A 14,657-nucleotide genomic window follows, 5' to 3' on the forward strand; every position below is an offset into this window, starting at 1 on the left:
TGAATGTTCTGTGTGTTTGCCTATAGGAACCTCCCTTTTTAGCTTGAGAGGCAGATTAGCTGCAAGGACCAGCTGGGGCATTGAGCATTGCGAAGGCAGTCCCTGGGGCTAACTGTGGAGCCATGAATGGGAGATAGATGGTGTTTACACTGCTTTATGTTGGCAAGCAGTTAGCAGTAGACTCTCCCTTCTTCTGTGCGCTACTGACTTCTTCGCTCTCCTCTTTAGGAAGGGGTGACATCCCAAACCACTCACTGGAGCCGTCTGTACTTCATGATCTTCTATATTGTGACCATGGTAGGTTCTTGGACATGCTTTGTGCATCAAATAGTGGGAATGAGGAGGGGAAACAGCTTTTACTGTGTTCCAGAGGGAGCTTCCATCCCTAAATGAGGACAACTTTGCTCTTCTGCATAAACATCCTCCCAAACCAGGTGTGAGTCCACATCACTTGCAGAAAGTTCAGTTTATGGGCATTGACAAAGCTGATGCCACGCAAATCTGGGCCGGGGGCAAGGACTAGGGCAGGACAAGAGTTTTGTTCTGTCCCCATTGTGGTTGACTGTTAGCGGTTTCCTCACAGGTAGATGTGTGACATGTTGCATCCCCTCTGCTGTGGAGGAGCAGGGGAGCAGAAAGTGGAAGCACAGACCAAATGTTCAGCTTCCTGTTGAATTGGGCTGGAAGAATCCCCCAGCAGCAGCCTCCTGATTTCTTCTGTTCATGTCCTCTCCCAGGTGGTGATGACAATCATCGTGGCTTTTATTCTGGATGCTTTTGTCTTCCGCATGAACTACACTCGGAAGAACCAAGATTCAGAAGGTCAGAACTGAAGACTGGTTGACCTACAACCTTGTCTTCTCTCCCTGGTGTCTTATGTCTGTAGGAGAGAATGGGATGGGCCAGCAAAGACCAGATTATTATTTTTTTTTAGCCTGACTTCCTAAGCTCATTCTTATGCTTTTGTGTGATATTTCTAACTGGCCTTTCTGCTCTGCCCCTCATCTCTCCCCCAGCACTCCCCCCAAAAGTGTGCGTGTGTATGTATGTGGTTTTTAATACATATACGTGGGGGGCGGGGTGTGCAAGCACGTACAAACTTCAACTGCTTGAGCCGTTTCAACCAAATTATTTGAAGATAGAAAGTCCACGTGCGTTTTGTGAAAGAAATCTAGGAAACAGTACAGCAATGATGTAGCAAAGCTCAACAAAAGACCTTACAGGAAGGGAATGTGATGGTTTTCTTTTGAAACCAATTTCCCTTCCTCACTAATATACTCACCAGCGCGCGTCTCCGAGTGGCTTGTCTAATATCCAGGCACCAAAACGCTGGATCCAAGTGGTTTGCCAGCATTCTTTGCTGTGACATGGAGGACGCCGGATGCTGCCTATCCAGTTCTTTCCACGTCTCCCAGTTGTATTTAGACTGGTGACTACGTGCTGGTTTTGGACATACCTTTCTGTACCCTTTAGGAACTGACGGTGACGAGTCTCTCTGTCCCCTCACCCCTGTGAGTCATCAGTTTTACTCACCGTCCTGAGTGTCTGAAACTGCGTGTAGTTTCGTGACCTGCTAATTTAGGTGCCATAAACACATTAATCTCTTGCGGCCCTTCTCCTGCAATTCCTTCGGGTGATCTACACCCAGACTTTTCTATTCATTCTCCGTGCAGACTGATCTTAATAATTCTTTACACTTTTCTGCAGGAAGGAGATACAGCGACTGCACTCATACGATTCATGCCAGAGAATCTTCCCCGCAGAAATGTGATGAAGGCCCCAGCCACAGGAGTAGCTTTGATCAGCCCCTCATCTTCTTTAGGTGCCAGAAGACCAAATTTGTCTGGCGCAGGCCCGTAGGAGGCAGGCGTTGTTACAGAAACACTTTTCATCATGATCCCTCCTGCACCCAGTTTGAAGGGTGCAGTGAAAGGCATTTGTTAGCACCGAACTCCCAAGCTGTGTTAGGCTGTGTGATTCCTGTGTGATTATTTGCTTTGCTAGTTAATTTACAGGCAAGCAAAAAGCTACAAGGCTTTTTTTAAGATACGAGGAGCCTGATCTTTCAAAAAGCTGAGATGCTTGCTGGCCCTACACACTAGTTAACGTCTTCCCTTGGGAGACAAGGATGTACACGTTCTAACCACAGAAGCAGGTACCGACTGTGCCCGACATCTGGCTTGGTCCCGTATGCCGTTAAACTTTGCCTTCCAGGATTGTTATAGCGTCTGCTGAAGCAATGTTCATCTTGGAGACTTCTTTTCCCTCTTTCTTGCCTCTCCAGAAGACAACGGCATCGTGCTGGAGAAGGAGATCTCCAAGGAGGAAGTGGTTGGCATAATTGAGCTGTACAAGCGGACTTCAGCTGCCACTGAAATCGCTCAGCTACAGAAGATCGTTTTGCAGATGGACAAATATGGGGTAAGAGGAAACGCTTACTGCAAGTTCTTGGCTTCAGGGGAGGGAGGCATGGCAGGGCCACAAATGCCCCTTGCTGCCTTGTCCCCCTCTACTGGAGGGACTCTGCAGCGTTGGCACAAAGTTTTGCTGCTGTAGAAAAGTAGCAGCTGAATTTCCCCTGCTCTCTGAACAGCCTTGACAAAGGCTCCTTGGCTGTTGCCTCCAAATTTTGCTTAGAGCTGTCCTGGCTCAGTACTGACTGGGAAAAAAGTAAACGTATTTTTCTCTAAGGAAGCCATTGTCTTGTAATTCTCCTGCCTCTCCCTCTGTGCCATCGTACACTTAGGCTTGGATAGTCCTGAAACATTACGCAGCAATACGATGGTATCGATTCCAAACGCCAGGCTTCTTTTCTCTATGGCACTGCTTACATTTTCATTCCAAAACAGGACAGGCAATTGGAAAAATGAGCTGACCTGGGTGACTGCTCTTTTCTCAGAACTGTTGTCTCATGCATCCGGGAAGAGCTTAAGTGGTTGTTTTAATAATAGCCATTATATTCTTGTATCGCCAGTACAAATTGCAGGTGCTACAGTCTCTTAGGTGACCTTTATTTGCTTTGGTTGGCTTGGTAGTTAAAGGCTGAGCTCTTGTTCACGCAGACAAAATTCAGAATAGCGATGATGATACTGATCAGAAGCAGTTTTGAAGACAATGAACCAAAGGAGGATGCTGTCCCCAGCCTTGCAATGGAGTCCAAAATGATAATGCCAGACCTGGAGTTTCTTTTGCTGCTCAGTCCTGTTCATATAACTCATGTGGTCAGGAGAGTAATTCAAAGTTCGTCTCTGCTTACTCGATTTAAGAAGTCCAGGCCCATGAAGTAAATGCTGTGGTCTAGACGAGTGGGACCTGAAATTGTTCTTAGATGAGATCTTGTTGGGAAGCTTGGGTTTGAACCTTGTTCCAGGCACTGATGTGTTCATCTGAGCAAATCAAGCACCACTGGCAGGTGCATCTGTCCGAGCTACAGTTCGGACCCTCTTGTCAGGATCTGCTCAGTGTGATTCATCTCAGCCTGCAGTAGATGCCTACATTTGTTCAGGTGACCTGCATCCTAAAATGCTTCTCTCCACGGGCAATAGGAGGAGCCCAGGATAGTCCCAGCTCGTCAGTGGATGATGGGTGTCCGCATGAAGGATGCTTGAAGTTCCAGGGACTGATCCTGTAGCTGCTCAGTGACTGATGAATGTCTCTCTGATTGTTTTCCTCCTCCTTCCCCCAATTCTTTAGCAAATGTCAACAGTGTTTCTGGGACGCAGATCAAGGACCAAGAGTGATTTGAGTATGAAGATGTATGAGGAGGAGATACAGGTATGTGGGCCTGAGCTGGAGATACCAGCAAGCCTGGTGAGCAGAACACTGCCTAGAATAACAAACCATCCCTTTAAACACTGGAGGCCTTTCTTCCTCCAAGACGCAGGCAGCCATGTGCTCGGTGAGAAGGGAGGCCAGTAGATGAAGTGTGCTCTAGAGTGACGTGTTCGTGCACTCGGGGACTTTCTTAAACCACAGGGCGCATCAGAGCCTCCTCGGTGGGTCCAGGCGCCCGGCTGTGCGCGTGTGTGTCAGCCCAGTCGCAGGAACCGCACGCTGTGGGTGTGTAGGGACTGGGGCTGGGCTGGGCTTACCTGCCCTCACCGAGGTGGCCGTGTTTGCCGAGGCTGTGAGCACATGCGTGGTGCGTTCCTGGGGCTCGGCCGCTGAACTCTAATTTGTTAAGCCACTGGAATGTGATTGTGTTTGAGCTTGGGCGTGTCTGGCTGACGCAGAAATCGAGTGCTCTCCCAGGCAGGGTGCTGCTTGGCGTCAGCAGTGCTGCCTGCTTTTCCTTCGGAATAGCAAGGTGACAAAGATGGAAAACACTTAAATCAACTGACTTTTTTCTAGATTTTTTAGGACATTCCTGCTAACGTCCTTCGTGGTCGGGAGCTTTATGCCATGGATTTGGTCACTGTAGTGCCTGCCAGACCTTCACCTCTGTGTTGAAGGTCATGGGCTAATGTAATGATTAGTACTGAAAGAATTAATCTTGTAACCATTTGAATCTGTCCTTTGTCCCTTGGGCAGCTAGCTTGGGGATGAGTCTTCAGTGCCCCTAACAGAAATAAACATGTTATTTGCCACGGAGCTGGGTGGAAATCTGCAGAAAAGCTCCCCGCCTCTACTGCCAGGTCTCCGATTCAGGGATGTAACACGTTATAACACCCTGGGTGCTCTGCAAATCCCAAACATCACAGGGACGTCAATCCTAGAGTCCTAGATGTTCAGGAGGGATGTCGGAGGAGACATCTGAGATGTTTCCTTGCCCGGCTTTGTAAGTTCAGACAGCTGTACCTGAGCCATAGCTGGTACTTCTTGCTTGGACTGGGGCGGGGGCAAGGTCTCGGTGCGTCCGTCGCAGCTGTGCTGTGGTTAACCGGGTTGTTCCAGGAGGTTAGGCTGGATCCAGGCTTTGGGACGAGCCCCTCTGTGCCTGAGCAAATGTGCCCTGACACAGCAGAGCAGCCGAGGGCTCTGCCCTACGGGGTCCCGCTGGGGCAGAGCCTGATCTCCATGTGTTTCATCTCCTGTTGCAGGAATGGTATGAGGAGCACTCCAGAAAAGAGGAATCTCAAACACCGTTGCAAGAGCCTCCATCTGCTTCCAACAGCTCTCTGAAGCCCCGGAACCTCCGACAGCGCTCCCAGACTGTCATTTAGGCCTAGCTAACGCAAGCCGCCTTCTATGCAATAACTTAGAGTATTACTTCACAGCGTATATATTGGGATGATGTATATAGATCTGTTCAGTGTAGTGTTCAGCTTTAGGGTCTAAATCTCTTCCCCTAGGCAGTGAATTGCTGAAAAACCAGAGGCCCAGGGGACTCTGTGTAAGGCCGCTACACACAGATTGAGCGTGATGCCCATGCTCAGCCCAGAGCGAACATCTCGGACAGAACAGAGACCTTCTCCCTCTGAGCCGCTTGCCAGTGTCGAGCGTGCTGTTTGTCTTACCACTAACAGACCTGGGGGAAAGGGATGTGTAATCCATTAACGGCAGGAAATGCGCTGAAGCCACCTGCTTAATATTAAAACTTTTGCCCTTTTTGAAGATCTCTTCTGCTTAAAGGGTACCATTAACTTAGGAATAAAAGGTCAGGGAGTGAGTTTTTGTTTCTCCTCCACCTTCCTTATGCAAAGAAAGGGGAGGTGGTGTGGAATTTCAGCACTTTTGGAAGAGCAGTCTGCCTTTCCCCTCCTTTTTGGCACACCTAGATGCACTCCCTGTAGTAGGTGCAGCTCTGATTATTGAATTTAGCCGTCCCCGAGCGGTTCTGTGGCAGACGGAGACAGAGTTGAGGTGCAGCATCTCATCCTGTTATGACCATAGGTGGGACAGGAGTTTGGGGAGATGAACTCTGCCTCTGCTGTAGCTATTCGATATCCGCATCCCTGCCGGTCAGTTCTGCCCATGGCGCTGCCTGGGACTGGCATCGCCCCTCTAAACCCCAAAGCTCCTGTCTCTGTTCAGCGAGGGGGGCCATTCTGCAGGGTGACGGTGGCTGTTGACCTCTGCCACTTGGCCACCTGCTCTGTAAATGGCAAATCTCTGGCTGGTCCTTAGCTGAGATGCCTAGGAGGAAGAAATGGAAGGTTTTGCAGCTCCAAGTCTTGACTTATTTCTGCCTGGCTCTGGGTTAAGGAGAGCTTAGGGGCATCAAACAGTGCTGCTGGTTAGTCCTCAGCCGGGTCATTGCTTTCTTTATAGAGGTGAGCGAGTCCCAGCGCAGCAGTGGTGTTGCTCCTCCCTTGCAGAAATGTTCCTCGGGCTGGCAAATGCTGACCAAGTTGGATCTTAGGAAGATGCGCTGAAGAGCTTTACTGTTCCCCTGAATTTTGGATGCAGAAGGAACGTGGAAGACTATGGTTCTTCTCACCCGTCTGCTTTTCTGGTGGCCAGACCTGGTAGCTGAGGATGGGAAGGAAGGGGCAAAGGGGATCCCTTCCCAGCTCTGCCACGTTCATTCTGTGATCATGGCAGGTTGCCTCATTGCTGGTTTTTCGTTGCCCGCCCCGTGGCGAGAACCTGTCTCTCTGAGTCCCTGTTTTCTTCCCTGTTCAGCACAGAAGGTGTGGAGGGCTGGAAGTGTCTGTCAGCTGGGAGCCTCCCCTCACCTCTTGCTGTTTGATCTTTTCTCAGGTTCCGATTAAGAGCAGAGCTTGCCGGGGAGGCCTTCTCCTCCCTCCAGGTAGATCAGGCAGTGGGAGGAGATCTGCGTGCCCGTTCCCTTTGTCCCACGTACCTGGTTTTTCCTTGGTAGCTTCAGCAGGTGGCACAAGGACAGGGGGAGAGGACTGATCCTACCTGGGCAGCTCAGGAGCATTTCCTGGGTGGATGAGACTTTCAAAAGTAGGCGAGACAGAGCTGCTTCTGAAAATCTCTCCCTGCGTAGCACGGTGGGAGTATTTGGGCTATGGGATGGAAAGAGCACGCCTGCTCTCAAGCCTTGCCAAATTCCCTGGGTGCCTCAGGGCAACTCTTTGTTTCCTTTCTGGGTACTGCAGGTATGAAACTACTTCTGAGCTGAACCGTGAAGGACCTTAAAGGGCTGTTTTCCAAACCATAAATTCGACCACAAATTAATGAGCAGTGCAGTTGTTGCTCTTGCAGTTGCTCTGCATGGAGTCGCAGCCTGGGAGATTTATCCAGATTAGTCCTGGGGCTGGAGGGGATGTTGTTTATTCTGTTTTCATGTTGTGGGCAGGATGAACGAGCATTGTGAAGGTTACCGGGGGAAAAAAAATGTGGCTGTGTGTAAACTCCACGTTCCCCTACAGCCTGTTTCTCCTTGCAGGGCTGTCAGTGACTTTTTTTTGGGGATGTTTTCTTTGTGTGAAAGGAGCTGCAGCTTTAAGCTATGTTGAGGAGGGCACTGACCTGCTGGACGCGCGACAACAGGGCTCTCGTGTGGCAGAGACTGGGGTTGGGGGCTCAGGCGCCGCTTCCATGGTTCTGTGCTGAGGTGTCGAGCTGCCCCCACGTCCACACTGTATTCATTATTTTTGTAAACCAAGGAGGGTCGCAGAAGTTTACTTCTTCCATAATACGACTTTGGAAGGAAACAGAGTTTGAGTACGGGGCATCCCCTTCTATTTTTCCTCCTCTCCCCCGCCTGACACACAGCCTAACGACGGAGACAATCATTTTGTAGGGAGCCAGGGAGGAAGCACTGCGGGATTTTGTATGCTGGCGTTTTGTTTATAAAAATGATTTTATGGACACGTCTGTAAAATGTTCTCTAGATTTTTTTCAAGCACACTAATAAAAAGCATCCTCGGCTTTGTAAAGGCAGCGGCTTCCTTTCCTCCTTCCCGTGTTATTCCAGAAGCGGGGCTTGGCAGCAGCTGAAGTGTTGCCAGAGTGTTTGAAGAGGAGCGGTGCCCGCCTTCCCTCTCCGGTGGCGACTGCTTGCGTGGGCATATTTCGCACGCGTGCCCTGCCGAGCTGCTCGGAATTCTTGCTCCTGGACGCTGCAGAGCCCAGCTTCCCTGCTGCCCTGGTTTTTTCCTAAACTTTAAGATAATGCTTTCAAACTTAGGGTTGTTTTTTTTTTAAAGCTACCCCAATGCAACGCTTAAGGTTAGAGGGGTTGGGTTTTTTTGACCCTGTACCTCTCTATTGGTACGTTGGCTGCGGTTTCGATTGCTTTAGCTCCGCTGTGGGTAAGGAAGTGGGGGCTTGTCTCCCCGGATAATTCCAGCAGCTGCTGGTGACTGGTGAGCAGGTTCAGGGCAGAGCCAATAGCTGCAGGCACAAGGGCGCGGGATTTTTTTGTGTGTGTGTGTGGTTAAAAAAAGGAGAAATGCTGCAGGCCCGGGAGGCTGCTGGCACCCCGAGAAGGGAGCAGGAACCCCGATGCGGCGGTTGTGCTTCTTGCAAAACAGCCCCTCTCTCGCCGCGGAGCAGAAATGTGGTTGTCCGTCCGTAACGGCAGTTTGCTTTCGAGCCTGGACCTTCCGCCAGGGAGCAGAAGCTCCAGCCCACCCGCTCCGTGTCCCCTGGGCTGTCCCGCTGGTGTCCCCGTCCCCGGGGAGCTGAGTAATGCCCCTGGCAGCCCGTGCTGACCCTGCGCCCGCACCGCCGTGACGCTGCGCTTCCCAACCCTGCGACTAAATGGCCGAGTCAGGCGCATGTGACCGGTGTTGAGAAATCAACTGCTGCTGAGCCCGGAGGAAACCACTTCCCCCGAGCCGCTGGGTGAAACGTCCGCGGGGGTGTCACCCCCCCAGGCCCCGCTGCGGCTGCTGGCTCAGCTCCGGAGAGTCTGGGGGTGTCCCCTCTCCCCCTCCAAAGTCACTGTGCTGGGTAAGGGCTGTGCTACACTCCGCAGAGCGGGAGAAAACGGCCTCACAGCAAACAACACAAGTCGAGGTTGGGTTTGTGTTTGTTTCTTTTATTGGAATTTTTTCCTTTTTTTTTTTTTTTTTTTTTTTACAGTGCCTAAACACCTAATCTTGCCAGAGGTCACACTGCGTGTGGAAACCTCCAACTCCTTTCCTACAGCTCCGTCTGCCCAAGGAGGAGGAGAAAAGTAGGATCTGAAACTCAGGTTGAAAAACATCACTTAAAAAAGCAGGGGAAACCAGCCTCCCTTGGTTTGTTTGGTTGTTGGGGTTTTTTTTCTTCTTTTTTTTTTTTCCCCCCCCCTCCGGCTTTGCTTGCATTAAAACCAAGCGCTGCCCTGGAGCTCTGTCACACCTTAACCCCACCTCGCTTCACCCCGGCTGCTGTTTCCCACCCGCGGTGTGAACACGTCACGTCCTTTTGCAGTGACAAACTTGTGCTCGGACCTTCCCAGTTATCCCACCGTAGCACGACTGGCCCGGCCCTGGCCCACAGCAGCCAGGATGGAGACGGGCAGGGGCAAGTAAAGCGGTCGAAGAGGTAAAACCTCTCCTGTGGCTCACCCTGGGCTGGAGCCACCATCTCCTCTGCCCCTGCCACCAGGACCGGAGGAAGCCAAGGTCTTAACCTTACTCCTCGGAGCCACCTTGAGTTAAACCAGGTTAAACAGCAGGGAGAGGATGCAGCTAACGACCAACAGCTCCTTTCCCAAAGCACAACCAACCAACCCTCGTCCCGGAAAGCAAAGCCTGAGATGCCTCCGGCACGCGGTGGCAGTTGAGGTTGGGGTATCCTTGTCCCCCTGGCAGGGGGGCCCAATCCGGGGGGGAGGCAGAGGGAGAGCCGGGGATGGATGCGCATCTCCTGCCAGCGGCGGGGCCGGTCAGGCGGCGGAGAGACGGATCACCCTGAACTCGGTCAGCAGGGCCACGCAGAGGAAGGCCAGGTAGTAGAGGATGAGGCAGACGCCGTAGGCCTTGCCCAGCTGGAAGCACTGTGCCGGCACCGACACGAAGGAGAAGACCAAGCTCAGCCCCAGGGCCCCGGCGAGGATCCAGACCAGGAGGCTGTCGGGCTCCAGCTGCCGGAGAGATGGGGAGTGATGTGGAGTGACACCGGGGTCCTGCAGCCAGCCTGACGCGCGTCACTGCGACCAGGGGCAGCCTTACCTTCACCACCAGCTGGCTGCTGGTCATCTGCAGCAGGCAGCCCAGTCCCACGCCGACCAGGATGTCTGGGGCACGTTCAGGATGGAGATGCAGCACAGGGGACCTCGGAAGAGCGACGGAGCCGGCCACAACCCTCCCGTCCTCAGGAGGGGGACACCACCCCCCCTCCTCCTCCCTGCCTGCGCCCCAGGGCTGTTGCCCAGCCCAAAGTGTCGTCTGTTTCTGGCGAACACAACCTGGAGCACTCAAGGAGCTTCAGCCTGGTCTGGGGACCACCCAAAGCCTCCTGGATGGTGGCACAGCCTCTCTCCCTCCTTCCCTTTGGCAGATCCCAAATCTGCCAGACTCCAGCCCAAAACTCCACCTGCTGGGGCTGGGACAGCAGTCGGGGACAGGAGGATGCTGCTGGCTCCGTCCACACAGGTCCCAAACACCACACCAGTCCCTTCGCACTGTGCAGGCGCCAGGGAGGTTGCCACCATCCCAGGGTCCTGCCCAGCTCCTTCCCAGGGGTGCCCCAGGAGCGGGGGCTCTCCCAGGGCTGCAGGCAGGGAAACTGAGGCAGCCCCTGCCCCATGCACCACCACCACCACCCCCCTGGCACCCAAAGGATACTGAAGATGATGCCCCCGAAGCAGGCGGAGAAGGCCATGCGGGGATAGCCCTGCCGTGCCATGGTGAGGTCGGAGAAGGTGTCTGCAGAGGGAGGAGGGGAGACCTTGGGGGGGTGCCAGGAGGACGGGTGCCCCTGGGGCAGGCAGCGGGTGCAGCGGGGGAGCCCTCACCACCGATGCTGTTGCCCCAGGCCAGCAGCGTCAAGCCCAGCACAGTGTTGCTCAGCTGGAAGATGATGCCCAGGGTCCGGAGGATGTTCACCAGCTCCGTGGCTGCAGCGTTGATCCACATGGCACTGGCCAAAAACCCAAGGAAGGCAAATACCTGCCGGGCAGAGGGGTAAGCTGGTCCCTGGGTGCATCCCGCAGGACCCTGCACCCCTCCAGCCGGCCGTGTCCCTCCTGGGGACACTGGGGACCGGGAAGGAGGTCCTGTCTCCTGCTCTGCCCCCAGGACCCTCAGCCCGGGACAGAGTGGGCTGGTCTGGTCTCTGGTGGACATTCAGGGCTGGGGGACACCTTACGCAGTGGTACTTGGGTGGCTGCTCATTGCTTGTGGTGATGAAGATGATGATGGCCAGGACAGAGCCAACCAGCATGATGAGTCCCCAGACTGGGAAGACACCCTGGATCTGGTACAGCCCATCTGCAGGTGGTGGAAAGAGGGCGCATCAGAGCAGCCCCGCAGGCACTGCACGGGCTGGGGCAGGATCTGACCAGGCTTGTGGCATTAAAGCCTTGTCCCCTAAAGCCACCTCTACCCTTAGCCCTCACGGGGCTGATCCTCTCTGTGCCTCAGTTCCCCCAGGACCTGCGGGGAGGACAGAACCATCCAGCTGCAAACCAGGCCCTCCAGCTTGGCTCTTCACTGGCCCATCCTCCCCAGCACGGGGTGCCAGCTCCAAAGGGCTCCTACAGTCCCCAGGGCTTTGGTGGCCGTCTCTGTCCCATCCCCTGGGTGTCGGGAGCTGCCCCAGGCTCTTACAGGTGCCCGACTTCAGCGTGAGGACACAGAGCAGGGGGCTGGTGAGGACGTGCAGGCAGTTGAGGGGTCTCTTCCAGTTCAGGTCGTCCTTGTCAGGGTCCACCACGGGAACGGTGAGCAGCAGCACCAGCTCCACCGGCACCTGGGGGGAGCAGCCGTGAGCGGGGACGGGGGACCCCCAAGGTGGGACACCCTGGGATGTGCCCAAAGACCTGTACCCCACCCACCTGCCTTCGTCCCATCGCAAAGCCCAGGGGTGACACAGCCCCAGGGGCCAGCAGGGCGAGGAAGACCCTGTGTGGGGGCTCCTCCTGGCTCGTCTCCCCCCAACTCCTCACCTTGAAGACCTTGAAGACGCGCCAGTACCACGGCTTCCTCCTCCACTTGCGGTAGTCCAAGGGGCTGAGGGCAGTGGTGAGGATGCGCAGGGAGGTCTCCTGGGAGGGGAGCAGGGGACGGTACTCCTCGCCTGCGGGGGGACGTGGCGGCTGAGCAGGGTGGGGGCTCCCTAGTCCTGGTCCCCCCGTCCCTTCCAGCACGGGGCTGCAGTCACCAGCACAGCCCCGGGGAGATCCCCCTGCCCCAGGGTAGCCCCTGGCCACAGCCAGCCCGTGGGCTCGGCCACACTCACAGCAGCAGCCTGGGGGTCCCCGAGTCCCCCAACAACCCCCGGGTACAGAGCGGTGTCACCCCCGAGCCCACGGGGACGGACATACCGTAGTCCCCGCTGTTGGTGCCCGAGGACTCCCGCTCTTCAGTGTCTGTCGGCATCTCTGGGGGGGGGAGAGGAGAGGAGGGGGTGGTGGGGGGAGACCCCAGCAGGCCGGGGGTCCCATCGGCACAGCCGGGTGGCCCTTACCTGGCTCCCAGGATCCGGGGGGGGGCAGGCCTTCCCCCCGCTGCCGCCGGTGAATCCAGGTGCAGAGCACCACAGTGAAGACATAGAAGATGTAGAGCCCCAGGTAACCTGGGGTGGGGGGAGCGATGGGGGGGGGGGGTTATGGCACCCCCAGGCTGCTCCCGCCACCCCCCCCAGTACCCCATAGCACTCACCCAGAGCTTCTCCCAGCGTGATCCTACCGAAGTAGAGGATCATGAAGGTGAGGAAGACGGCCACCATGTAGAAGATGACATCCCTGAGGAAGGGCCTGGAGGCAGCTGTGAAGGGCTTGACCAGGGCGATGCCCCCGGCCACCACTGTGGTCACGAACACGCCGGCACCTGCCAACGCAACGGTTCCCTCTCAAGGGGGAACATCCCACGGCCCCGCAACGTCCCTCCAACCCGTCACAGCCCCCTGAGCCAGCAGCCCCCAGTGGGGGTCTCCTTACCAAAGATGGCCCCGATGGCCAGCCCCGCCGTCCGCGGGTCAGAGAAAGCCACCACGGCGCTGAAGACGTCTGGTGCCCCATTGCCAAAGGCCAGGAAGGTGACACCATGGAGAGGGGACGTCAAGGAAAAGACCTAGTGGCCTCCTCCCCGCGGGGACACGGGGCGCCTGCCCGCTCCAGCCACCGCAGGACTTCTCCTGGTGCCAGCACATCGATGCTCACCCCACCACTGTCTCCACCTCACGCTCCAAATTGTTTTACCCCAGCACGGTGCCGAGGGTTTGCAGAAGTGCCCCCATCATGTCACCTCCCCCTGTCCCGTCCCTGCATCCCCCCTCCCCGGCCGAGGTCCCCCGTGACCCCCCAAGGATACTGCCACGTTGTGAGACAGCTTCAGGTTGGTGGAGATGGCTGATAAATTGGGGCAGAAGCTGGAAGGGCAGAGGAGGCGGAGAGGGGTGATGGGGCTGCTCCGGGACGGCGGGGACTCCCCACTCACCCCGGGGACCGTCCCCTCCTCCGGGGGGGCTACTCACAACTTCTCCGCCGTCACGCCGAGGATGATGAACAGGTAGAGGAGCCAGAGAGCCTGCGGGGTGCGGGATGGCAGAGAGAGGGATCGGTGGGGTCTCTGCGCCCCCAGAGCTGAGCACCCCCCAGCAGCATCATCCCTGCTCCCGTCCTTACGTAGAGGGTGACTGCCAGGGGCAGCAGCCGGGGGGGGAAGACGCAGAAGACCCCCTGGAGGTAGTCGAGGAAGCCGCCCTCCAGCCGGCAGTCGGGGTTGCTCCGGATGAAGCGGCACCACTCGGAGCTGTTGTGTTTCCGCACCTCCCAGCACTGGCGGGGCAGAGCGGGGGGTGCTCAGCCGGGCACCCCCAGTCCCGTCTCCCCCCCCCCGCACCAAGCACCCACCGCCGCCCCGAGCACCCACCGCCCGCCAGCCGTGGGGCCCCCTGCCCCTCTGCCGGGCTGCTTTCGGTAGGTCACAGTCATCCCTGCCTCCGTTTCCCCATCTGGGTGCGTGGGTCAAGGGCTGTGCCAGGGCCAGCGGGGGTGTGAGCTCTTGTCCCCATCTATGTCCCTGTCCCCAGGGCCCCCGCGTCACCCCCCCCACCCAACCCCGGGCCATGGGAAGGCGCCGGCCTGGCAAGCGGCGAGGTTTTCAGAGGAGAAAACCATCAGCGCAGGAAACCCCGGTGAGATCCCGGCTGCGATGGCGGGGACAGGGGAAGAAGCGGGGACGGGACGAGGACCCCACCACCCCGGCAGCACCCGCATTCCTCCCGCCACCCCAACACCCGCCCCCCCCCACCCCCGCACTCACGTCCAGGCCCCGGCCGTGGCTCAGAGCATCCCCCCCGGGAGGGATGGTGCCCCCCAGGTCCAGCGACAGCGGGGTCCCGGCTGCCTGCGCCCCCGCCAGGCTCAGCGCCCCGGCCAGGCTCAACGCCCCGGCCGCCCCCACGGCACCCTGCCCCATAGCTGGGGGGGGGGGGAGCCCCCCAGGGAGGTGGGGGGGGGGGGTGGGCACCTACCGCTGGCGGCGGCCCCCGGGCAGGGAGAGCAGGGGCGGCTCCAGGGCCCCCATCCCGCAGCCCCCCGGGCAGGCCGGAGGAGGGGGGGATTAAAAATAAATAATTACAAAGAAAAAAGAAAAATAAGAAAAATTGAGATAATGATAAAAACCCGCTGAAAAAAAAAAAAAAAA

At 56.5% G+C, this 14,657-nt stretch overlaps 2 protein-coding genes across 7 annotated transcripts in view; one reads left to right on the top strand and one right to left on the bottom strand.

Annotated features, from left to right (window-relative positions):
• Positions 1-5,555, top strand: part of TPCN1 (two pore segment channel 1) — a 46,650-nt gene extending 41,095 nt beyond the window's left edge. For all 6 annotated transcript variants that reach the window (XM_054219636.1, XM_054219637.1, XM_054219640.1 and 3 more), the window contains 5 exons: positions 229-297; positions 738-822; positions 2,285-2,421; positions 3,694-3,774; positions 5,040-5,555. In XM_054219636.1, coding sequence (XP_054075611.1) covers positions 229-297; positions 738-822; positions 2,285-2,421; positions 3,694-3,774; positions 5,040-5,162 — 495 coding nt within the window. In that variant the 3' untranslated portion in view covers positions 5,163-5,555. The remainder of the gene's footprint in view (positions 1-228; positions 298-737; positions 823-2,284; positions 2,422-3,693; positions 3,775-5,039) is intronic.
• Positions 5,556-8,875: 3,320 nt separating this feature from the next.
• Positions 8,876-14,445, bottom strand: SLC8B1 (solute carrier family 8 member B1). Its single transcript, XM_054219990.1, has 15 exons — positions 14,274-14,445; positions 13,634-13,786; positions 13,483-13,535; positions 13,319-13,377; positions 12,947-13,051; positions 12,669-12,836; positions 12,475-12,582; positions 12,332-12,388; positions 11,954-12,084; positions 11,616-11,757; positions 11,155-11,276; positions 10,802-10,955; positions 10,632-10,712; positions 10,017-10,081; positions 8,876-9,928 (listed from the first exon to the last, which is right to left on the bottom strand). The coding sequence occupies exons 1-15, from the start codon at positions 14,427-14,429 to the stop codon at positions 9,731-9,733; spliced, it is 1,752 nt and encodes a 583-aa protein (XP_054075965.1). The 5' UTR covers positions 14,430-14,445; the 3' UTR covers positions 8,876-9,730.
• Between the last annotated feature and the right edge of the window lie 212 nt (positions 14,446-14,657).

The sequence above is a fragment of the Rissa tridactyla genome, chromosome 13, assembly GCF_028500815.1.
Source record: "Rissa tridactyla isolate bRisTri1 chromosome 13, bRisTri1.patW.cur.20221130, whole genome shotgun sequence".
Classification (NCBI taxonomy): Eukaryota; Metazoa; Chordata; class Aves; order Charadriiformes; family Laridae; genus Rissa; species Rissa tridactyla.

Bases quoted from the DNA above. Each gene is read 5' to 3' on its own strand.
- SLC8B1 (XM_054219990.1), bottom strand. From the start codon at position 14,429: ATGGGGCAGGGTGCCGTGGGGGCGGCCGGGGCGTTGAGCCTGGCCGGG. The intron at 12,389-12,474 runs GTAAGGGCCACC...TCCCCCCCCCAG, and splicing joins CCCCGGATCCTGGGAGCCAG to AGATGCCGACAGACACTGAA. The intron at 10,082-10,631 runs GTATCCTTTGGG...AACGTGCCCCAG, and splicing joins CTTCGGGGGCATCATCTTCA to ACATCCTGGTCGGCGTGGGA.